The sequence below is a fragment of the Lithobates pipiens genome, unplaced genomic scaffold (genome assembly GCF_037356315.1).
Source record: "Lithobates pipiens isolate NorthernLeopardFrog02 unplaced genomic scaffold, aLitPip1_a1.2 Scaffold_16, whole genome shotgun sequence".
Lineage (NCBI taxonomy): Eukaryota > Metazoa > Chordata > Amphibia > Anura > Ranidae > Lithobates > Lithobates pipiens.
Window position 1 is genome coordinate 471037152 of NW_027507748.1, and position 26250 is coordinate 471063401.

General features: G+C 41.6%; 1 protein-coding gene across 3 annotated transcripts in view; it reads left to right on the forward strand.

The window, feature by feature from the left end:
• LOC143983356 (protein-lysine methyltransferase METTL21E-like) overlaps nt 1–22834 on the forward strand; it is a 45204-nt gene extending 22370 nt beyond the window's left edge. For all 3 annotated transcript variants that reach the window (XM_077482930.1, XM_077482931.1, XM_077482929.1), the window contains 3 exons: nt 12695–12855; nt 18187–18304; nt 22283–22834. In XM_077482930.1, coding sequence (XP_077339056.1) covers nt 12695–12855; nt 18187–18304; nt 22283–22716 — 713 coding nt within the window. In that variant the 3' untranslated portion in view covers nt 22717–22834. The remainder of the gene's footprint in view (nt 1–12694; nt 12856–18186; nt 18305–22282) is intronic.
• Nucleotides 22835–26250: the final 3416 nt, after the last annotated feature.

A 26250-nucleotide genomic window follows, 5' to 3' on the forward strand; every position in this document is an offset into this window, starting at 1 on the left:
ATGGGCATATGTGAAATGACACCCCAAAATAAATTCTGCTGCTTCTCCTGAGTACGGGGATACCACATATGTGGGACTTTTTGGGAGCCTAGCCGCGTACGGGGCCCCGAAAACCAAGCACCGCCTTCAGGCTTTCTAAGGGCGTAAATTTTTGATTTCACTTCTCACTACCTATTACAGTTTTGAAGAAATTTTGTAACTACAATCTATGAGTGACAACTTAAAAAATCATGCACCATTTACCAAGAAATGGCAGGAGGTCAAAGATTACATTACTAAAATAAATAAAGATATTATCTTTAACCACTTTCAGACCGGACCATTTTGCTGGTAAATGACCAGAGGTCTTTTTACAATTTGGCACTGCGCTGCTTTAACTGGTAATTGCGCGGTCATGCAATGTTGTACCCAAACAAAATTTGCGTCCTTTTCTTCCCACAAATAGAGCTTTCTTTTGATGGTATTTGATTGCCTCTGCGATTTTTATTTTTTGCGATATAAACGTAAAAAGACCGCAAATTTTGAAAAAAAATTATATTTTCTACTTTTTGTTATTAGAAAAATCCAATAAACTCAATTTTAGTCATACATTTAGGCCAAAATTTATTCAGCCACATGTCTTTGGTTAAAAAAAAGTCAATAACTGTATATTTATTGGTTTGCGCAAAAGTTGTCACATCTACAAACTAAGGTACGTTTTCTGGAATTTACGCAGCTTTTAGTTTACGACTGCCTATCTCATTTCTTGAGGTGCTAAAATGGCAGGGCAGTACAAACCCCCCCCAAATGACCCCATTTTGGAAAGTAGACCCCCTAAGGAAATTGATAAGTGGCATGTTGAGCCCATTGAATATTTTATTTTTTTGCCTCAAGCGATTGAATAATGACAAAAAAAAAATTTTTTTTTTTTTTTACACAAAGTTGTCACTAAATGATATATTGCTCACACATGCTATGGGCATATGTGAAATGACACCCCAAAATAAATTCTGCTGCTTCTCCTGAGTACGGGGATACCACATATGTGGGACTTTTTGGGAGCCTAGCCGCGTACGGGGCCCCGAAAACCAAGCACCGCCTTCAGGCTTTCTAAGGGCGTAAATTTTTGATTTCACTTCTCACTACCTATTACAGTTTTGAAGGCCATAAAATGCCAAGATGGCACAAAACCCCCACAAATGACCCCATTTTAGAAAGTAGACACCCCAAGCTATTTGCTGAGAGGCATTTTGAGTCCATGGAATATTTTATATTTTGCCACAAGTTGCGGGAAAATTACAAACTTTAATTTTTTTTTATTTTTTTTTCACAAAGTTGTCACTAAATGATATATTGCTCACACATGCTATGGGCATATGTGAAATGACACCCCAAAATAAATTCTGCTGCTTCTCCTGAGTACGGGGATACCACATATGTGGGACTTTTTGGGAGCCTAGCCGCGTACGGGGCCCCGAAAACCAAGAACCGCCTTCAGGTTTTCTAAGGGTGTAAATATTTGACTTCACTCCTCACTACCTATTACAGTTTTGAAGGCCATAAAATGGCAAGATGGCACAAAACCCCCACAAATGACCCCATTTTAGAAAGTAGACACCCCAAGCTATTTGCTGAGAGGCATGTTGAGTCCATGGAATATTTTATATTTTGCCACAAGTTGCGGGAAAATTACAAACTTTTTTTCTTTTTTTTTTTTCCACAAAGTTGTCACTAAATGATATATTGCTCACGCATGCCATGGGCATATGTGAAATGACACCCCAAAATAAATTCTGCTGCTTCTCCTGAGTACGGGGATACCACATATGTGGGACTTTTTGGGAGCCTAGCCGCGTACGGGGCCCCGAAAACCAAGCACCGCCTTCAGGCTTTCTAAGGGCGTTACAGTTTTGAAGGCCATAAAATGCCAAGATGGCACAAACCCCCCCCAAATGACCCCATTTTGGAAAGTAGACACCCCTAAATTTAGGGGTACACTAGTGAGACTAGGTAATAAATGGCGGGTGCCCTGAAACTATAAAAAAATAACTAACCAACCAGCGTCACCTGTAACAGTTATACGGTGATCACTGGTGAAAGGGTTAACTAGGGGGCAATCAGGGGGCTTTATGCGGTAGTATATGGGGGTCCTTGGCGCTATAAAAAGCTGCGGCGAACCTAAATACCTACCTGCCTAACTAGCGTCACCTGTGACACTAATACAGCGATCAGAAAAACGATCGCTTATTAGGCTGGGTTCACACTGGAGCGATGCGGGAACGCCACGAATCCGCGGCGGGTTCCCGCATCACATGCCTCCCGGCGGCAGTTCACACTGCCCTATGCGAACTGCTGGGAGTGTCAGTGAAATGTTAATGACACCCCCAGATCAGTTCGCATATCGCAGTGCGATCTGCAAACTCGGATCGCATGATGTGAACACCCATGCGATCCGATTCTGCTGCGGACCAAAAAAAGGGTCCCGTGCGAGTTTGCGGCGGGTGCGGCGGGTGCGGCGGGTGCGACACGAATTCAGCCATACTATCTGTATGGCTGAACTCGAATCGCACAGAGATCGGATGTGATTTGCACTGCAGTGCGGTGCGAATCACATCCGTTCTCATAAACCGCTGCAATGTGAACCCAGCCTTAGTGACACTGGCGACGGGGGGTGATCACGGGGTTAAACCTTTATTGGGGGGGTTAGGGGGGTACCTTAGAACTAAAGGGGGCTAACCCTAACTGCCCTAACAGTTATTACAGTCACAAATGACACCCGCCGGGTGATCAGGGGGTTAAACCTTTATTAGGTAATAAATGGCGGGTGCCCTGAAACTATAAAAAAATAACTAACCAACCAGCGTCACCTGTAACAGTTATATGGTGATCACTGGTGAAAGGGTTAACTAGGGGGCAATCAGGGGGCTTTATGCGGTAGTATATGGGGGTCCCTGGCGCTATAAAAAGCTGCGGCGAACCTAAATACCTACCTGCCTAACTAGCGTCACCTGTGACACTAATACAGCGATCAGAAAAACTATCGCTTATTAGGCTGGGTTCACACTGGAGCGATGCGGGAACGCCACGAATCCGCGGCGGGTTCCCGCATCGCATGCCTCCCGGCGGCAGTTCACACTGCCCTATGCGAACTGCTGGGAGTGTCAGTGAAATGTTAATGACACCCCCAGATCAGTTCGCATATCGCAGTGCGATCTGCAAACTCGGATCGCATGGTGTGAACACCCATGCGATCCGATTCTGCTGCGGGCCAAAAAAAGGGTCCCGTGCGAATTTGCGGCGGGTGCGGCGGGTGCGATGCGAATTCAGCCATACTATCTGTATGGCTGAACTCGAATCGCACAGAGATCGGATGTGATTTGCACTGCAGTGCGGTGCGAATCACATCCGTTCTCATAAACCGCTGCAATGTGAACCCAGCCTTAGTGACACTGGCGACGGGGGGTGATCACGGGGTTAAACCTTTATTGGGGGGGGTTAGGGGGGTACATTAGAACGAAAGGGGGCTAACCCTAACTGCCCTAACAGTTATTACAGTCACAAATGACACCAATGCAAAAAAAAAAAAAAATGACATTGGTGTCACTGTGACTGGGGGGCAGGGGTAATTGGGGGGGTGATCGGGGGGACGTTAGTGTGCCTGGCATGTTCTACTGTGTAGTGTCGTGTTGGTGCAACTCACCGATCCTCTCTCCTCGGTGTCGGAACGAAAAATACCGACACGGAGGAGAGAATACATCACTTCCTCTCCTGTGTTTACATTACAGGAGAGGAAGTGATGTCACGGAGGATTTTCATTCGTCGGGAGCGATCGCGAGGGGGTGGCCATGAATGAATGGCCGTCCCCTCGTCCGGGATCGCTCCCGAACGAATACCGACCGCCGCAGGCACCGGGCGGGGGCCCGATCGGGCCCCCGACCCGCGGGCAGGCAAGGACGTACATGTAAGCCCTTATGCCTGCCCGTGCCATTCTGTCTACGTACATCGTCGTGCGGCGGTCGGGAAGTGGTTAAATGTTTACCACATCTATGCAATTTCTAATAGCTAAGATCAAAATTTTGTGCATATAGTGTAAAGTTTGGGGGTTATAGCTCCATGGGATCATATGCAAAGCCATTTAAATTTAAGCAAAAAGGTGTTTATTTTTCTTCAGGCAAAACACAAAGAAAATTGCTTACAGCAGCAAAACAAAATACAACACAAAAGTCCGCTTGTCTTCAGCACAAAACAGCTTAAATAGAATATAACGAAATACTCAGTCCATAGATGAGACTTTACCCCAGGGTTAGCACATTCCCAGTCTGGCTATCTGGCAGCTTCCAGCCAACGTGCAGCACTCCAAATAGGTGTCTTTCTCCACTCCTACTCACACCATCACACCTAATACTGCTTCCTCTTTTAGGTCCTGCTTCCTGTGGCTCTTAACCCTGTGGGACTGGAGTCCCTGTAGTCGGGAGTGGAGGCCCTTTTCCCAGAGAACTGTCCTCTCCTTAATATGGTTATACCGGGTGACCCCCTGAATACTCCCACACTCCCCTTAAAGGGACCACAACCCAAATACAGGTGCTACATACCACCCGTCCAAGACCCAAGCTTGGCTTCCTGTACAATAGGTACATACAGTATTACAGTAATCACCAACCATTTTCTTGGGAGCCTTAGCCTAAGTTCACACTAGCGCTGTTGCATAATCATGGGTCCTAACTTTTGTGAGATACTGTATTTTATTGGGATTTTATGTGATAGACCAACACAAAGTGGCACATAATTGTTTGTGAAGTGGAAGGAAAATGATAAATGGTTTTCCAAATTTTTTACAAAATAAAAATAAATATCTGAAAAGTGTGGCATGCATTTGTAATCAGCCCCCTTTACTCTGATAGCCCTAACTAAAATCTAGTGGAACCAATTGCCTTCAGAAGTCACCTAATTAGTAAATAAAGTCCACCTGTGTGTAATTTAATCTCAGTATAAATACAGCTGTTCTGTAAAGCCCTCAGAGGTTTTTTAGAGAACCTTAGTGAACAAACAGCATCATGAAGGCCAAGGAATGCACCAGACAGATCAGGAATAAAGTTGTGAAGAAGTTTAAAGTAGGTTTAGGTTAACCACTTGCCGCCCGCCCTATAGCAAATAGACGGCGGCAAAGTGGTTGCATAATCCGCTGATGAAGTCCCGCCTACTTTCTGGGACGCAACGCGTACGGACCATGTGACCTAAGCCCGTGACGTCATCCGCAAGCCGCCTCACTGATCCACGCATGGACGCTGTGTTTTATCTGTTTTCATGCCCAACACTCGGCACTGGAGTTCAGTGCACTAATATGTGAGTGTATTTACTTTACTACTGCTTCCTTTTAATAAATTTGTTCAAACGGAGAGCACTAGATTTGTTCTTTATGTTTTATATGGAATTATACCGCCTTGAGGATATGAGGAGGATTCTATTTTATGCCTGCCACATCTACTGAATGCTGTGATTTACCCATGAGGGGAACACGCTTTGTTTGACCTATCTGTGAGAACAGGGGTCCATATGTTGAGGTGAGAGTCCACCTTGCTTACCGGTGAAGGGATCACACCATCACTAGTTTTTGTTGATCGAAGACACGCTGCACAAGTGGATATTTCTTCCTTAATAACCTCACTTGGTTTCTTTTTTCTTATGGACATTAATTGTTTGTCTATGCACTATATTTATTGATTGTCATTTTTTTTTTGTTTTATTTATTTAATTATGCGCTGTACTGTTACTTTTTACTTTGTGATGTGGGATTTGGTATTTTGACCTATAGTATTCTAGCTGCATTTTTATATTTTCTCACTTGTTTATTGTGTTCAGCGCTGATTGATCTTTTGTTTTATTGGTTGCATAATCCTGACCGGACGTCATATGACGTGATCAGGATTATGAGCCGCTGCGCGCCCCCGGGGGCGCGCATCGCGGCGATCGTTGTTGCGGGGTGTCAGTCTGACACCCGGCAACTACGATCTCGGTAAAGAGTCTCCGACGGAGTCTCTTTACCACGTGATCAGCCATGTCCAATCACGGCTGATCACAGTGTAAATAGGAAAAGCCGGTGATCGGCTTTTCCTCACTCGCGTCTGTCAGACGCGAGTAGAGGAGAGCCGATCGGCTGCTCCTCTGACAGGGGGGGTCTGTGCTGATCGATTATCAGCACAGCCCCCCCGAGGATGCCCACACTGGACCACCAGGGACGCCACCAGACCACCAGGGATGCCAAGGACAAGGTATGCCACCCTAGACCACCAGGGATTCCAGTCAGTGCCACAATGGATGCCAATCAGTGCCCATAATGGATGCCAATCAGTGCCCACAATGGGCATCACTGATTGGCATGCATTATTGATTGGCACTGATTGGCATCCATTAGTACAATATATTATAATACAATGCCGCCTATCAGTTCCCATCTGTGCCGCCTATCAGTGCCTACCCATGCCCACCTGTGCCGCCTACCCATGCCCACCTGTGCCGCCTACCTATGCCCACCTGTGCCGCCTACCCATGCCCACCTGGGCCACCTACCCATGCCCACCTGTGCCGCCTACCCATGCCCACCTGTGCCGCCTAACCCATGCCCACCTGTGCCACCTATCCATGCCCATCCATGCCAATCCGTGCCAATTTGTGCCACCTATCAGTGCCCATCCGTGTCGCCCATCAGTGCCACCCATCAGTGCCAAAGTTTTGAAACTGAAACAAAAAAAAACATTATTTTTTTCAAAATTTTCTGTATTTTTTTATTTGTTTAGCAAAAAATAAAAACCGCAGAGGTGATCAAATACCACCAAAAGAAAGCTCTATTTGTGGGAAAAAAATTATAAAAATTTCATTTGGGTACAGTGTACGACAGCGCTGAAAGCTCAAAATTGGTCTGGGCAGGAAGGTGTTTAAGTGCCCGGTATTGAAGTGGTTAAACAAATATCCAAAGCTTTGAACATCTCACAGAGCACTGTTCAGTCCATCATCTGAAAATGAAAAGAATATGGCAAAACTGAAAACCTATCAAGACATGGCCGTCCACCTAAACTGACAGGCTGGACAAAGAGAGCATCAATCAGAGAAGCAGCCAAGAGCCCCATGGTAACTCTGAAGGAGCTGCAGAAATTCACAGCTCAGGTGGAAGAATCTGTCCTCAAGACAACTTTTAGTCATGCACTCCACAAATCTGGCCTTTATGAAAGAGTGGCAAAAAGAAATCCACTGTGGAAAGAAATGCCCTAAGAAATCCTGTTTGCAGGTTGCGAAAAAAAAAGCCATGCGTGGGGATACAGCAAACATGTGGAAGCAGGTGCTCTGGTCAGATGAGACCAAAATTTAAAGCAGAGGTTCACACAAAAATGGAACCTCTGCTTTTTGTAACCCTCCCCCCTCTGGTGTCACATTTGGTACCTTTCAGGGGGGAACCGGTAAGTGAAGCCACAAGGCTTCATTTACTGATTCCCTTACTGAAGCTGGTGGTGGCAGCATCCGAGGACCGAGGGACAGTTCGGCCTCGGGTGCCAACATCGCGGGTGCCCTGGACAGGTAAGGGTTCTTATTTTAAAAGTCAGCAGCTGCAGTATTTGTAGCTGCTGACTTTTAACCACTTCCCGACCGGCACACACACATATACCTCGGCAGAATGGCACGGACAGGCAAATGGGCTTACAGGTGCGTCCCTTTAAATTTGCCGCCATGCCATCACGTGCCGGTTGGGACCACCGTGAGTCCGATCACGGGTCCCGCGGACTCGATCGCCTCGGGGATACCCGCGATCATCTCACGGGGAGGAAGAACGGGGAGATGCTAACGTAAACAAGCATCTAACCATTCTGCCTAGCAACAGTGACACTGATCTCTGCTCCCTGTGATTGGAGCAGAGATCAGTGATGTGTACAACACAGCCACACCCCCCACAGTTAGCAACATGCCCCTAGGCCACACTTAACCCCTACACTGCCACCTAGAGGTTAAGCCCTTCACTGCCAGTGTCATTTACACAGGAATCAGTGCATTTTTATAGCACTGATTGCTGTATAAATGACAATGGTCCTAAAAATGTGTCAAAAATGTCCAATGTGTCTGCCATTATGTCGCAGTCACAATAAAAATCGCTGATCGCCGCCATTACTAGTAAAAAAAATTATTAATAAAAATGCCATAAAACTATCCCCTATTTTGTAAATGCTATAACTTTTGTGCAAACCAATCAATAATCGTTTAATGCAATTTTTTTTACCAAAAATATGTAGAAGAATATGTATCGGCTGAAACTGAGGGCAAATTTTTTTTTTATACATTTTTGGGGGATATTTATTAAAGCAAAAAGTAAAAAATAAATTTTCAAAACTGATCAAAATTGTCACTCATTTTTTGTTTATAGCGCAAAAAATAAAAACCGCAGGGGTGATCAAATATCACCAAAAGAAAGCTCCATTTGTGGGGAAAAAAAGGATGTAAATTTTGTTTGGGAGCCACATCGCACGACCGCGCGATTTTCAGTTAAAGCGACACAGTGCCGAATTGCAAAAAGTGGTCTGGTCTTAAGCCAGCAAAATAGTCCGGTCTGAAAGTGGTTAAAAAAAATTTTTTTGCAGGACTTCCGCTTGAATTTTTTGGCCTAAAAGCAAAACGCTATGTGTGGCAAAAAACTAACACTGCATATCACCTTGAACAATGGTGGTGGCAGCATCATTTTGTGCGGATGCTTTTCCTCAGCAGGGACAATGCAGTTGGTCAGAGTTGATGAGAAGATGGATGGAGCCAAATACCAAAATACTAAATCTGCAAAAGACTTGAGACTGGGGCAGAGGTTCACCTTCCAGCAGGACACAGACCCTAAACATGCAGCCAGAGCCACAATGGAATGGTTTAGATCAAAGCATATTCATGTGTTGAAATGTTCCAGTCAAGGTCCAGACCTAAATCAAATTGAGAATCTGTGGCAAGACATGAAAATTGCTGTTTTGACACTCTACATCCAATCTCACACAGCTTGAGCTATTTTGAAGAAGAATGTGCAAAAATGTCACTCTCTAGATGTGCAAATCTGGTAGAGACATCCCCAAAAAGACTTGTAAAGTATTCACTCAGGGTGGCTGAATACAAATGCATGCCACACTTTTCATATATTTATTTGTAAAAAAAATGAGAAAACCATGTATCATTTTCCTTCCACTTCACAATTATGTGCCACTTTGTGTTGGTCTATCACATAAAATCCCAATAAAATACATTTAAGTTTTTGGTTGCAACATCACAAAATGTGGAAAATTTAAAGGGGTATGAATACTTGTTCAAGGCACTGTAAAATACACCTAAGATAGAAATTATAGACCCTTAAATTCTTTGTAAGTGAGCAAACATCTGCAGGGTATCAAATAAATATTTTCCCCACTATGATGTGATGTTTCAATTAGACAGCAGCGGTCAGTACGTGAACAACATCTGCTGGGCTTTCTGATGAGAAAGCCCAGTAGGCTTGGCAAATGCTGTATCATGGAAGCACTTGTATTAAATGTTTGTTTGTAAACTTGTATTACACGCCATGAGAAAAAATTAAAATAAAATTACCAATAAGACACTTATAGTTTAATTTTATTACCATGTCATAATTCAGATCAAAACATTTCACATTTCACATTCTACTGATTTCAGAAAATGGCCATTCTAAAACAAAGGATTCCTTCTGTTTAATCTACTTTATAGTTAGTTTTCCCCTCTGCCTCATTATACTTTATGACCCAACTTTTTCTAAGTTTTGAAGCACAGATAGATACTGTAGTAGACTATCACTATAATTAATTGGTTCTTCGTTCATTACAAGCTGGTCAGTCCCTAAGGTAACAAAGCAGCTGCATTACATTATATGCCATTATACTCCAACCATGCCTTCACAGCTGGGATGTGATTTTGCTTTTTGCTACCATTTTATCTGCCCAACAAACTCTATTCTACTAGTACTGGAAAACATTTATGAAGATTTGTTATGACATATCTTATGCTAAAGTAACCCTTCCCTTTGCCAACATTTAGAGAAATTATTGCTAAATATATTCTATGCATCTTATAAGCAACTCATCAATGCTTGATTAGTGAAATCTATTCCCCAAGACCCAGTTATTCCACTATGGGGAAAGGATGAGGGTTGTTATCTTGCCTGTCACACAGAATGGAGAAAGTGAAGCCTGATCTTCCATTACAGCTCATACATAAAGGGTACCCCTGCCATATCTCTCAATGTTCTGAAATAGGAAAATGGACACTATGTAGCATGAAGTATGTAGGCAAAGACCACACCCCCAATTATATGGAATGGAGAATTAATATGCAATGAATTATTGGACACCACTCTGTTTCCTTTTTTATCATCTTTTCATATTGACAAATGCAATAGTTCAGGAGTTGGGTGAAAGTTCTATTCCAGTATTTCTAATAAACAGTATATTTTAAGTTTTTCACATCAGGCCAAAAAGGAGGGACAACTAAGGGGGACAGAGGGACTTGGCCCCAAACGGGACAATCCCTCCTAATTTTTGGCAGTTGGAAGTTTTGACCCCTGCACATCTTGTGATAGAGAAGCATCACTCATTTCTGCATACATCAGCACCCAGGGGAGTAGTTAGAGGTAAAGATGAAGGCTCAACAGCTGATACAAATGTAAATATACAGTAACTCAATAACAGCTCTATATAATCTGCTTAAATTTCTAATTTTGTAGAAAGGAAGATTGTATTTGAAACAGCTGATAAGGCTAGTTATTGAGATGTCACTATTCGTACATGCTTGGGGAATGGAATGGGCCTTCGAAGTTTAGGAGATATCTGGGGACACCCTAGGGTTTTTTGTCACCTATTTGTTGGATGCATAGTGTACCCTTGAACTCTTGTTGTAACCTGCTCCTAGAAAAAGGGGGTGCCTCATCTAACTTTTACTAATTATTTGATTGTTGGGTTGTAGATGTAGAAATCCTTTTTAACCCTTTCTAGTCTTATGAGTTTAAACTCTTCTTCTGAGTCTCATTTGATCATGTTTTATTTTATTCAACAGAAAGCTGTTGTGAGGTGTAGATAACCAAAAGTATGAAATCATTTTCTTCTACAACTTGTGAGGTCTAACACCCATGAACTAACTGGAGCACATGATACATTGATGGGAATACCTGCCACCAATTACCCTGTTTGTAAGATGTATCATGCCAGAGGCTCAAACGCTATCTCCATCAGTGATCATGATTCTATAAAACACAAAACAAAATATGCAAGTGTAAAATCCTGTGTATTCTCTGTTAAATAAGTTATTCTTTGTTTAGTATTATGGCAAACATGCAGTGTCTTTCTTTCTGTAATCTAGAAAGTTTAGGAACGTTTTCTTGCCATTGTATTTTTTAATGAAAACACCCAATGATATAGACAGCTTCTCTTTTATTGGAGAGTTTGCATTTGCAAAGTTATAAGTTGCCCATAGACGTAGTATCTTTTGCCTGACCTAGCCAACAAAGGTACTACCAAACAGCAGGCACCCTAAGGTAATATATGATACTATTTAGAGTTCTCAGAGTGGCAATAAAGTCCTCACCCCTCAAGAAAAGAGAATTTCTTGACATTGTAAAGTGCTGCGCAAACTGTTGGTGATATATAAGTCCTGTATTATAATAGAAAATTATTTTCTATTGTGCAAACAATGGACATACCACCACCTTGACACAATGATCTGGTGCTTGAGCAGGATATCACCAGGCCCCAACATTGACACTGAGAGGCACTGAAGGCATGCTTTTTCCATTTTGCATAAGCTCATTGGGGACTGTGTGTGCACTTAAGACTATAATACTGCTTATAGACTTAGAAAATATTTAGATGGGCATTTGGGATCTGACCATCTCACAATGAAGGTGCAGCAATTGCTGTAAACAAGAATGTTCAAATTACACAAGCAGATCTGTTTTAGCAAACATTAAGGTACAAGGATGTGAGGATCCCGCTCTGAAGACAGTACTAGTGCCAGATTATTTTGGGGGAAAAAAAAAATTATAACTGTTGGATATATTCTATCCAATTGCTTTATCCCCTGAGAACTGTTGTGTCAGACAATCTAGACATTATCCAGAAAATATAGGAACAATTGAATTGGGAAATAGCCATCTATTGTCTATAGGCATCTTAATGGAACAATAAAGGTGTCGCTTGGCACCTTTCCCAACCACACTACTTACTGATTATTTAATAAGAATTCAAAATGGGGTGTGTAGTAACCCACAACAATCAATCAGAATTCACTTTCCCAAAGGCAGGTCAGCACAAGCGGGATTCTCACTGAATTATACGGAGATAAGTCTACTTTTTGTGTTCATTTTCTAAAGCTTTATTACATAACCCAGCTAACATGTGGGGGGAGTACCTTGTTTTGGGATGCTTTTTATGTTGGAAGATTAGGTGGTGTAGCTAGGAGACACTTCCATCTGCAGCTCAATATCCGGTGCAATGAAAATCCATTTTCAGAACGGTTAAATTCAAAATTGAATACCACATATCCAAATATTTTGTACAAGGTCAAATCTATTTATCTAGTTTGCTAATTCTTTTTTTTTAAAAACTAAATTGTTTATTCTGTGACTTTCTAAACTCAGTAGTGCTGAATTTATTTGATATATTAAATATCATGTCTTTGTTTGACCTTCTTTTGTTTGCAGATGGTCATAGCAAAGATGAATGGATGGTGTCCAAAATCTTGGAGCGGCGTTTCTTTCCAGCATATCTTACAAGTGTAGCTTGGGAAGGTTTCAACTTTGTAGGGCATGAGATAAAAATAGTAGAATCCACAGACCTTTTTGGTGCTACTGTGTGGCCCTCAGTAAGTATCAAACATTTATAAGGTCAATCAATATATAAAGTGAATTTAAATTTTGGGTGGAGACAAACTGGTTGAATCAACCAGTATCTTCTTGTATGCATTGTAGAATCCTGCAACAACAAAAAAAATGCACTGTAAGAACTGAAAAGTATTGTGCCTATAACATATAGCATGTGCTGAGAGTTCAGACATTGACACCAGTACTTTACACATAGTATTTGGGCTTAAGATCACTCTGCCTGGCAGTAAGTGCATAGATTGGACCTGATTATATTTTAATTCTGCAGACAGTCCTGTGAAATTTGGGACAGTTGGGAGGTATGAAGATGTCATTTTCATATAGCCCACAATTTAGATTTTAGACAGATAATGAAAAAAAAGACTACCCAAGTGTACTTTTTTACACCTCATCTCTATTGCCTGGACTCATAGTAAATAATGTTTTTTTTTTTTTTGCATTACCATTATAAAGAAGAAACGTAAACAAGATATACACAATGCATTACATCAATAGAATTAACACGGAAATACCGTCATCAGGGTAAGTTCTCAAAAGACTCACATAGAGCAAGTGCACATAACATCGTAGTTATACCATATTGTGGATATAACATGAAGCCAAAACTCCTCACCCAGATTATCTGCCCCATCATTTGCCCCTTATGTTAGCCAGCTAATCAGAGGTCCATGGGTACCATACTTTGTCAAACTTCCATGGACATCGCTGGTTAATATACGTCATTTTGTACATAGGGAGGGCACCATCAACCATAGCCTACCAGGAGGATAGTACAGGGGGAGATGGGGACAACCATTTCATCAAAATGTATTTTTTCGCATAATAGAGAATATTTTTATTGGTGAGATCTTTGTTCGTCATCCATGATACCCAATAGTGCCAAAGATGGGGTAATTGGGAGAGCCAGCTGTAATTTCATGTTCAACACCTCAATACATTTATATTGTAAAGCGCTGCGTAAACTGTTGGCGCTATATAAATACTGTAAAATATTAATAATAATATCTCCACCCGAAACTTTGTATCGTAGGAATATTTCCAGAACATGTGAAGGTAGGAACCAGGACATCATTTACGTCAAGGGCATACAGGATCCCTCATTGTAAACAGCTTACTTGCCCTATAAACCTATATCTTTGTCTATTATAATGCAGCTTACCAGTTCTTAGATGCAAAGGTTGCATTTGTTTTATTTTTTTAGGCTTTCTTTCCTTTATTTTCACCTGGCATTCCGACCAGTAAGTCTATTGTTTAGAACAAGCTCTTCTGCAGAGGTAGCAGTTAGATGGTTGAGACAAAACATTCACCACTGACAGGGGTGCTTACAATGGCCAGATTCTATTTATTTATGTAAAACCTTTATTCCAAAATCAAAATGCTGTAACTGCTTATAAAGTGTTTGCTGGAGTTCAGCTTCAATGTGTTAATGTATTTAAATCTACTAGCGTATCTAACACTACCCTTCTCTCAGATTAACAATGCTGCTTTCCAAAGGTGTCTCTGCTGCTCATTTGTTCAGAGTGTAGGCACCCTAATGCAGGATGTGTGTTACTGGCAGGATCACCAGGTAAAAAACAGAGTAATCCTAAAGAAGGGTATATTGCAGGGATATGCAATTAGCAGGCCTCCAGCTGTTGCAAAACTACAAGTCCCATCATGCCTCTGCTTCTGGGTGTCATGCTTGTGCCTGCCAGAGTCTTGCTATGCCTCATGGGACTTGTAGTTCTGCAACAGCTGGAGGTCCGCTAATTGCATATCCCTGGTATATTGCCTTCCCTTTTTCTTTCCTGGGGGCTTGATTTACTAAAGGCAAATGGGCTGTTCAGTTTCCAAGGGCAAAATTCACTTTGCAAAGAATAACCAAATGCAAAGAAAAACAACGCATTTTTACTTGCACATGATTAGATGTTGGAAGTCAGCAGCATTTCTCCTTACTGATCTCTGGGGAAAATTTCATTGAAGAGTTCAACTTCCCTTCCAAAGTAAAAAGTATTTTTGCTTTTAGTAAATCAACCCCAAGATGTCAAGGTCTTTAGCAATCTGAGTTGCTTTTGATGTGTGAAATTTATAAACCAGGTCATCCAGAGGTTTTTCAGGTTCAGGAGCAATCTGGAAATGTATCTCTTTAGTTATTTTATAATTACTTCACTCTTTGGATTTAATCTGATTTATTAATATTCAAAAGAGTACAGAGTACAAAGAGAAACCAGGGGATTGAATCACAGACAAGTTACAATATACGTATAGGTTTACAAAACAGTTAGGTCCATAGAGGGTGTGTAAACATACACAAAGATACAAGCAAAGATAAAGATCAGCAAACTCAATTCAGCAAATATTTCCTTCACATACAATATGTCACAAAAGTGAGTACACCCCTACCATTTTTGCGAAATGTTCAAATTGGGCCCAACGGGTCAATATTTTGAGTGGGCACCATTATTGTCCCTGAGTGAAAATGTCCAAATTGGGCCCAAAGCCTCAATATTTTGTGTGACCACCATTATTTTCCAGCACTTCCTTAACCTTCTTGGCATGGAGTTCACCAGAGCTTCACAAGTTGCCACTAGAGTCCTCTTCCACTCCTCCATGATGACATCACGGAGCTGGTGGATGTTAGAGACCTTGCACTCCTCCACCTTCTGTTTGAGGATGCCCCACATATACTCAATAGGGCTTAGGTCTAGAAACATGCTTGGCCAGTCCATCACCTTTACCCTCATCTTCTTTGGCAAGGCAGTGGTTGTCTTGGAGGTGTGTTTGGGGTCGTTATCGTGCTGGAATACTGCCCTTCTGCCCAGTCTCCGAAGGTAGGGACAGTATGTCACAGTATATGTTGCCATTCATGATTCCCTCAATGAACTGTAGCTCCCCACTGCCGGCAGCACTCATGCAGCCCCAGACCATGACACTGCCACCACCATGCTTGACTGTAGGCAAGACACACTTGTCTTTGTACACCTCACCTGGTTGCCGCCACACACGTTTGACACCATATGAACCAAATAAGTTTATCTTGGTCTCATCAGAGCACAGGACATGGTTACACTAAGCCATGTCCTTAGTCTGCCTGTCTTTAGCAAACTTGTTATCAGAGAGTGAGAGCTATAACACCATACCGTATATACTCGAGTATAGGTCGATCCGAATATAAGCCGAGGCCCCTAATTTACCACAAAAAAACTGGGAAAACGTATTGACTCATGTATAAGCCGAGGGTGAGACATCCCTGTGTCCCATCCATCCCTGTGTCCATCCCTGTGTCCCGTCCATCCCTGTGTCCCGTCCATCCCTGTGTCCCGTCCATCCCTGTGTCCATCCCTGTGTCCCGTCCATCCCTGTGTCCCGTCCATCCCTGTGTCCCGTCCATCCCTGTGTCCCGTCCATCGTTGTGTCCCGTCCATCGCTGTGTCCATCACTGTGTCCCGTCCATCCCTGCCTACCTGTGCCAATCTGCAGCCTCTGTGTGCCATGCCGCACCTCTCCTCCTCGTCTGACAGACGGCGGCCATTCCACTGTTCAAAAGCCGCGCCTCTCTGTCTGTGATAGGCGGAACACTCAATTTCCCAGCAGTCAGTGTTCCGCCTATCACGGACATCCTCTCATCCTCGTCCGTAGTATGAGAATGAGCGGATGTCCGTGATAGGCGGAACACTGACTGCTGGGAAATTGAGTGTTCCGCCTATCACAGACAGGGAGGCGCGGCTTTTGAATAGTGGAATGGCCGCCGTCTGTCTACCTGATCTCCGTGACTCGAGTATAAGCTGAGGGGGGCACTTTCAGCCTAAGAAAAGGGGCTGAAAATCTAGGCTTATACTCGAGTATATATGGTATTTAACACACCTGCTCCCAATTCACACCTGAGACCTTGTAACACTAATGATTCACATGACACCGGGGAGGGAAATTGGCTAATTGGGCCCAATTTGGATATTTTCACATAGGAGTGTACTTACTTTTGTTGCCAGTGGTTTAGACATTAATGGCTGTGTGTTGAGTTATTTTGAGGGGACAGCAAATTTTCACTGTTATACAAGCTTTTTTTCAGAGGCCTCAATGCACACAGTTGCAGGGTGGTTGCAGTACAGCCCCATTCACCTAGGGTTATACTTCAAGGGTGCCCTGACTGGAAAAAGATTGAGAAACACTGGCATAGAGGAACTGATCTCTCCATTTTCCTCCTGCAGCCACTAAATGGGAGAGTAGGAGAAGCGGGAGAAAAATGGAGAGACATTGGTTCCTTTATTTGCAGCCACCCCCACAGCTTCTCCTATGCAGCTTCTTCCTGATGCCCCCTGTGTGCTCTCCAGCCCCCCTGTGCTTCTTTCCTGCCCACCCCCCTCCCCCCGTTGTCCTAACAGCTCTGCACGGTTCCCCCCTCTCCCACTGGTTGCTGCAGTGGATCTGTCAGGGCGAAGCCTTTTCTGAAAGGAGTGTCAGTGATCTGTACCGATCAATGACTCTGTCTATTCATAACTGAAGCATAGAAAACTGTGTTTCCTATGCTTCACTTTGTCAATGAATGGGAAACTCTGTACAGAGCCATTCCTAGCCATTCATTCTGTGCAACTAAGGCTGCAGAGAAGGAGATTGGGGGGCTGTTTCCTTAATCTCCTTTCTCTGTCTCAAATGTGAAACATCAGAGGTCTGTTTAGACCCCGGTATCTCACCAAAGCCCCCAATTTGATAGGGGCTCCTATCAAATTGTAAAAAACATTAAAAAAAAAAACAAATGTTCGAAAAATAAATAAAAAATAAAAAAACTACTGGCACCACACAACATCACACTTGCATTCTGCCACCGGGCTCGGAGAAAAGGGCTCCATCCAGAGGTCAGGGGGTCCCTTCATGGTTTCTTGCACTGGGGCCCTGAAGGTTCTAGTTATGCCACTGTCCAGTAGAAAAACAGTCTGTGTTGTCCATAGGGGATATTACTTTTTTGGAGATTGTGGTGATAGATAGAATATATAGAAAAGCTAAACTGTGAGTTAGAAAGTATACTGCTAATACATCATATTTAGCTACATCTAAAGCTGGTATATTGGGATTCTAGATTTACAAACATTTTGACATCAAAAGCTACCTTGTAAGTCATCAATTTTTTTATAAGAAACAAAGAAAATTTTAAAAAGCTATAAATAAGACTATTTGGATTAAAAGAAATACTCATGAACTGCATTGTTTTTAGATTTTTTTTATATCATGTTTGTACCCTAATGTAAAAATAGGTGTTGCAGGCTTTGTGTAATACTCTTCGGTATGTTTTTAATATTTGATCAATATCATCCAATATGTATTTGTGCTCTCTACAGGCACTTGTACTTTGTTACTTTTTGGAAAAACATGCAAAGCAATTGGGGTTAGAGGACAAATGCATCATTGAAATAGGATCTGGAACTGGGCTAGTTTCTGTAGTAGCTAGTTTACTGGGTAAGTACAATTTCATTTGTGAATCAGATTTATGCCATGATAAACTGTAGAAGTCGGATTAAAAAAAAATCAGTTTGGCTTAATATGTTTCAATGGAATGAAAATTCTAAATCTTTTTTTTACAAATAAATATCTGAAAAGTGTGGCGTGCATTTGTATTCAGCCCCCTTTACTCTGATACCCCTAACTAAAATCTAGTGGAACCAATTGCCTTCAGAAGTCACCTAATTAGCAAATAGAGTCCACCTGTGTGTAATTTAATCTCAGTATAAATACAGCTTTTCTATTAAGCTCTCGGAGGTTTGTTAGAGAACCTTAGTGAACAAACAGCTTCATGAAGGTCAAGGAACACACAAGAGGTCAGGGATAAAGTCATGGAGAAGTTTAAAGCAGGGTTAGGTTATAAAATAAATATCCCAAGCTTTGAACATTTTATGGAACACTGTTCAATCCATCATCCGAAAATGGAAAGAGTATGGCACAATTGCAAACCTACCAAGACATGGCTGTCCACCTAAACTGACAGGCTGGGCAAGGACGGCATTAATCAGAGAAGCAGCCAAGAGACCCTTGGTAACTTTGGAGGAGAGATCCACAGCTCAAGTGGGAGACTCTCCGTCCACAGGACAACTAATGTTCGTGCACTCCACAAATCTGGCCTTTATGGAAGAGTGGCAAGAAGAAAGTCATTGTTGAGAAATAGCCATAAAAATCCAGTTTGCAGTTTTTGCGGAAAGCCACGTGGAGGACACAGCAAACATATGGAAGAAGGTGCTCTGGTCAGATGAGATCGATACTGAACTTTTTGGCCTAAAAGCAGAGTGCTATGTGTGGTGAAAAACTAACACTGCACATCACCCTGAACATGCAATCCCTGTGAAACATGGTGGTGGCAGCATCATGTTGTGGGGATGCTTTTCAGCAGGGACAGGGAAGATGGTCAATGTTGATGGGAAGATAGATGAAGCCAAACACCGGGCAATCTTAGAAGAAAACCTGTTATGCCCTGTACACACGGTCGGACATTCCGACGATAAAATCCGTCAAATTTTTTCAGATGGATTTTGGCTCAAACTTGCATACACACGGTTGCACAAAGTTGTCGGAAAATCTGATCATTCAGAACGAGGTGACGTACAACACGTATGACGGGACTATAAAGAGGCCAGTAGCCAATAGCTTTCATCTTGTAATTTATTATGAGCATGTGTGGCACTTTGTCTGTCGGAATTGTCTACACACAATCGGAATTTAAACAATCGGATTTTGTCTGAAAATTTTAGCTCCAGTTCTCAAACTTTGTGTGACGGAAATTCCATCGGAAAAAGTCAGATGGTGCCCACAGACGATCCGATTGCACATTTTCCATCAGAAAGTCAGACCGTTTGTACAGGGCATTAGAATCTGTAAAAGACTTGAGACTGGGGAGGACAATGACCTTAAACATACAGCCAGAGCTACAATAGAATGGTTTAGATCAAAACATATTCATGTATTAGAAAGGTCCATTCAAAGTCCAGACCTAAATCCAATTGATGATCTGTGGCAGGACTTGAAAATTGCTGTTCTCAGACATCCAATCTGACAGAGCTTAGGCTATTTTACAAAGACGAATGGGCAAAAATTTCACTCTCTAGATGTGCAAAGCTGGTAGAAACATCCCTAAGAAGACTTGCAGCTGTAATTGCAACAAAAGGTGGTTCGACAAAGTATTGACTCAGGAGGGCAGAGTACAAATGCATGCCACACTTTTCACATATTTATTTGTAAAAACATTTGAAAACCATTTATCATTTTCCTTCCACTTCACAATTATGGGCCACTTTGTGTTTGTCTATCACATAAAATCCCAATAAAATAGATTTATGTTTTTGGTTGTAACATGACAGAATGTGTAAAATTTCAAGGGGTGGGAATACTTTTTCAAGGCACTGGCTTAAGCTTGATATTATAGACATATTATTGTATAAAGTACCTTCTAATAAATTCTTTATAGCGATTTAACCTAGAAGCCATTGGTGATGGCAGCCAAGCTCTAAACCTATTTTTGATGTGTTGAAGGTGAAGGGAGATCTCAGGATCGGTATAATATGAGAAAACTGCTGGGAAAAGCAGTGAGCCAATTACATGAGCAGAAAATTACATTACATTTCACACACAGTCTACAAGACACAAATTAACGCAATGTTCATTACTAAAAAATGAAATACATTTTTTTATAAGCAACATAAAGGAGAAATATAACCACTGTCAGCTGATGTCATAGAGCCTCTCCAGACTCTGCAGGAATTCTGACAATAATGTCGGGATCCAATTGATGCCTGGAACAGCAGCAGGCTCAGCCTCTCAGCATTCCACTGAGAGCCGGAGCCAGCTACTCCCTCCCCCTCCATAGCCCTAGCGCTCCAGTGAGCACTGGAGGGGCAGTGCACAGAGCGGTGATTAACAGTCGCCCCTCTGTGCTCAGGTGAACCCAGGAACTGAGCGATCAGTGGTCTTTAATCACTTACTTCTCAGGGTAGAGGCGGCGAGGGACAGCTTCAGCATCGGATTGATGCTGCATCTACATAGGTGAATAAAAAACATGGGTTTTTGTTTTGAATCTTCTTTTTTAAGGGAGTATCTTCCCTCCACTGAGAAGTAATATCAATAGATAAATAAAAAGTAGTAATGGCACTCACAGTTCTTGAGCAGGAGTGTGTATCCAAACAAGAGGTGTTTATTGCGTATAACGTTTTGATGGATCGCAATCTATTCTTGTCAAGGGCCTTGACAAAGATGGACTGCAATCCATCATAACATTGGATAGAATAAATTTTTGGACACATATTCCTCTTCAAGACCTGTGGGTGGAACTGCTACTTCTGTTTATCTACTGAACTTTTCTTTATGTAGATTTTCAGCCTCTTACCTCTACTCTAATGCCGTGTACACACGACCGGACTTTCCGTCAGAATAAACTCTGACGATCTTTCTGACGGAGTTCTAACAGAGTTCCAACCGAACGGACTTGCCTACACATGATCACATCAAAGTCCTTTCATTTCAAAAGTGATGACGTATGGCGGGACTAGAAAAGGAAGTTCAATAGCCAGTATCCAATAGCTGCATTTGCGCCAAATTTTGGTCCGTCGAACTAGCATACAGACGAATGGTTTTCCCCATAGGAATTGATTCAGTCGGCAAGATTTAAAACATGTTCTATTTCTAGGTCAGTCCGAATTTTTGAAGAAAAAAGTCAGATGAAGCCCACACATGATCGGAATATCGGATGAAATGATTCCGTCTGACCTTTTCTGACAGAAAGTCTGGTCATGTGTACGCGGCATTAATAGCAGCAATCCAATTGGGAGGGGACTGATAGGGTGAGCTGTGTGTAAATATATTGACAAGAAACAAGCTGATAAGAGGAAAAGGCAGCGTGAGTAGAAGGCTGACACCATCAGTCTGCTTTTTCTTTTTCACTGTCCATTAAAAAGGCTATGTTTGGGGAGAGGACACATTTGTATTCTTTAATGACCCAGGGCTCCGGTCATGTGATTCTGCAACTCTGTGCAATGGAGCGATCAACAACACCGGACCAGATCTCCGGTCATGTGATTCTGCAACTCTGTGCAATGGAGCGATCAACAACACCGGACCAGATCTCCGGTCATGTGATTCTGCAACTCTGTGCAAGGAAGCGATCAACATCACCGTACCAGATCTCCAGTCATGTGATTCTGCAACTCTGTGCACGGGAGTGCTTGACAAGCTAAAATAGGTGAGTATACAGATCTTTTTATACTGGTTAGGCTGGATAGGAAAGGGAAGCGAGGAGGGAACATTTTTAACTACCGTATAATATACAATGAAGTTAGGGATATCGTCCACTTTAACTAATGTACAGATTATATGCAAAATAAAGGTTTTCCAAAAAAAAGTGTTTATGTATATAAAATTTAAGTTACAGTTTTGACACTTATTTTCTTATTGCAGGAGCACAAGTCATAGCAACAGACCTGCAGGACCTGATTGGAAATCTGCAGTATAATGTTGTTCGAAATACAAAACTGAAATGCAAACATGTACCACAAGTTAAAGAGCTAACTTGGGGATTCAATCTGGAGGAGAAATTTCCTAAATCTTCCTCACACTTTGAATACATCCTTGCTGCAGACGTAGTGTACAACCACCCATACCTGAATGAACTTCTTGAGACATTTGATCACTTGTGCCAAGAGAATACCATTATCCTGTGGGCTATGAGATTCAGAAAAGAGAATACCCTTATACAAAACACATTTTTTCACAACTTTCAGAAAGAGTTTGATATGGAGGTTATCTATGATCTGCCAAGCCTAGGCATAAAACTTTACAAGGCAAGAAGAAGATGTACGTTTACTGGATCTGGCATGAAATCGCATGGATAGAAATAGGGCATTTATAGGTATTAAACATTCATAAAATAATTTTTATCAACAGAACATATTAAGGAAATTATAAAAGATTAACTGTTCTTTTTCCAAAATAATAAAAGATTACACAGTTTGAAGTTGTAGATTTGTACTACAATGTTATAAAAAAAAAACCTGAATTGACGGAGGCCTCCCTGCATAAAGAATTATGGGTTGAAAAATTCTTCATTGTTTGGGAATCTTTCATTTAAACCTAGCCCGTAGAAACTCAACAATCTATAATGCAATGTTTTCAATATACTCAATGGTATCAACTCAGACCCGTAACCAACGATCCTCTCATTGATGCTTCCACTTCCTGCTTAAACTAAATTGCACCTATTAACCACTTGCCAACTGCTGCATGCAGATTTACGTTGACAGAATGAAACGGGTGCACAAAATGGTGTACCCATACTTCCTTTCTTATTTCCCGCCTAGCGTGCGCACGCCGCCGGAGCGTGGCCGTGGGTACCGCGGACTCGATGTTTGCCGTTGGCCCGCAATTACAAGAAGGAGAGGCAGAACGGGGAGATGCCTATGTAAACAAGGGATTTCCCTGTTCTGTCTATTGACATGACAGAGATCTACTGCTCCCAGTGATCAAGAACAGGGATCTCTGTCATGTTCTAGTGAATCTCATCCCCCCTACAGTTAGAACACACTGAGGGAACACAGTTTCACTCCTTGATCACCCCCTAGTGTATAACCCCTTCCCTACCAGTGACATTTATACAGTAATAAGTGGCTATTTTGTCCAATCTGTCTGCTGCAATGTCACAGTCATGATAAAATCGCATATCACTGCCATTACTGGTAAAAAAAAATATGTCATAAATCTATCCCCTATTTTGTAGATGCTATAACTTTTGCGCAAACCAATCAGTAAACACTTATTTATTTTTTTTACCAAAAATATGTAGAAGAATACATATTGGCCTAAACTGTGGAAGAAATCTGTTTATATAAATTTAATAATAATTAAATATAAGTTTAAATATATTTTTGGGGGATATTTATTATAACAAAAAGTAAAAAATTTTCCTTTTTTTCAAGATTGTCGCTCTTTTTTTGTTTACAGCGCAAAAAATAAAAACTGTAGAGGTGATCAAATACCACCAAATAAAAGCTCTATTTGTGGGGAAAAAAATAATTTTGTTTGGCTACTACAACCACGCAATTGTCAGCTCACGTGGCGCAGTGCAGAATCGCAAAAACGCTCTGGTCAGGAAGGGGGTAAATCCTTCCCGGGGGTTAAGGTGGTTAATCAAAAAATGGAGCCCCTCCCTCCCCTCCTCTGCCTGCTAACTTCTAGTCTGATGACCAACCATTCCACTGTTTGTTCGTGTTCACCACTGGACACAGTATTGTTAGGTCGCTCGCAACCTATACTAACATAATGTACATCCTGTATTGACTTATTGGCCAAATATTGTGCCCATTCTTATTGTTAATTGAATAAAAGTGAAATCAAAACTACTGTATATATTATAATTAGGGCATACCTATATTGGTGATTTTATTTTTACTGGAAACTTGGCAAACCCATTCTGGAAAAAAAAAAAACAGTGACCTATAGTAGTTTATTCAGTAAGTGTTTGTGTATGCGATGGTGCAACATGATAGGTTGGTGTGACAAACTGGAATATGCATTTGACAAGTATTTATTGTACATATTACATCTTGAAGTAAATTATCAATGAGCCCTCGTTAAATGTAATTTTATATGCTAACATTTACATAACATAGCATAAGGTTTTCATAAGAATTTACTGTGCAGGGAAATGCTACGCATGGCTCACACATTATATCCTTACTGTATGTGTTATGCCACACATGCCCAGTATTTACACTTGTTAAATTCAATATCGGTCACATACTATGAAGTAATGTGTGCACCGTTCCCCGGACAGAACTATCAATTTCAAATGTCATATGTCACTTTAGTTGCTCTTTCACGCCCGCCTAAGCCCAAGGGCTAATACTCAGTACAGTATTTGCATACAGTAGAATTTACCATACACAGTACAAAACAGCAGCAAGATATGGCAACCCATGGCAGCCAATTACGTGAATTTTAGCAATGTCACGTAGTCTGGTGGTTTACTGACCAGCATGAACTATTGAGTACCATTTCTCTCCATCTAATAACAAAAAACACCTTGCTACACTATTATGAATGGGTGGGAAAAAGAAATGTTTATACAATTGTTGTTAATTTATGTAAGCATAATGTGATGAAGGGTAAGGGAAGTGCACAAAGTTCTTGCTGTGTATTTTTTTTAACCATTTCAGCTCCGAAAGGTTTACCCCCCGCATGACCAGACCATTTTTTATGATACGGCATTGTATTATTTTAACTGACAATTGCGCGGTCGTGCGAAGCTGTACCCAATTATAAAAGATGTCCTTTTTTTCCCACAAATAGAGCTTTCTTTTGGGATTATTTGATCACCTCCACAGTAAAACAATATATAGAAATATATATACAAAAAAACAGCAACAATTTTGAAAAACAAATTATATTTTTTACATTCTGCTATAAAACATATCCAATAAAAAAAATAAAATCAAATTTCTTCATAAATTTAGATCAATATGTATTCTGCTATATAGTTTTGGTAAAAAAAAATCACAATAAGTGTATATTGATTGGTTTGCGCAAAAGTTATAGCGTATACAAACTATTGGATATTTTTATGGCATTTTTCTTTCTTTATTTTTTACTAGTAATGGCAGCGATCAGCAATTTTCAGCGGGACTGCGACATTGTGGTGGACAAATATGACACTAAGTGACACGTTTGACACTTTTTTGGGAATCAGTGACAATTATTACAGTGATCGGTGCTAAAAATATGCACTGTATCACTGTACTAATGACACTGACTTGGAAGGGGTTAACATCAGGGGCGCTCAAAGGATTAAGTGTGTCCCTGGGAGGTGCTTGCTAACTGTGTGAGGGATGGACTGACTTAGCAGGAACAGAAGATCTCTGTGTCCTCCCCTGACAGAACGGCGATTTGCCTTGTTTACATAGGCAGATCGCCGTTCTGCCTCCCAGGGGAATGTTCACGGTCCACCGGACCCCCTGATTTGCTCCCCCTCTGTCCAATCAGCATGCGACGCCTCCAGCGTCGTGCACACGCCCCCAGTATCTATTACATGAAATGACATACAGGTATGTGATTTCACACAATAGAGCCGCCCTGCCGCAGCATATATGCGGTAGGCAGTCTTTAAGTGGTTAATTAGTACTCTAGTCCTGAGTGATTTTGGATCCTTTTGATGTAGCAGCTTCAAAGTACATAAGGTAATGAATGGCATAGCTGTCATTTTAAAATGCAACGTGGGGTGTTGTAGATCATGATGCTGCACTTGGCCACCAGTCTGCTTAAAGTGACTGTGAAGGCCTTTTTTTTTTTTAAATAACAAACATATCATACTTACCTCCATTGTACAGCTTGATTTGCTGAGAGTGGCCCCGAATCTGCTCTTCTGGGGTCCCCTG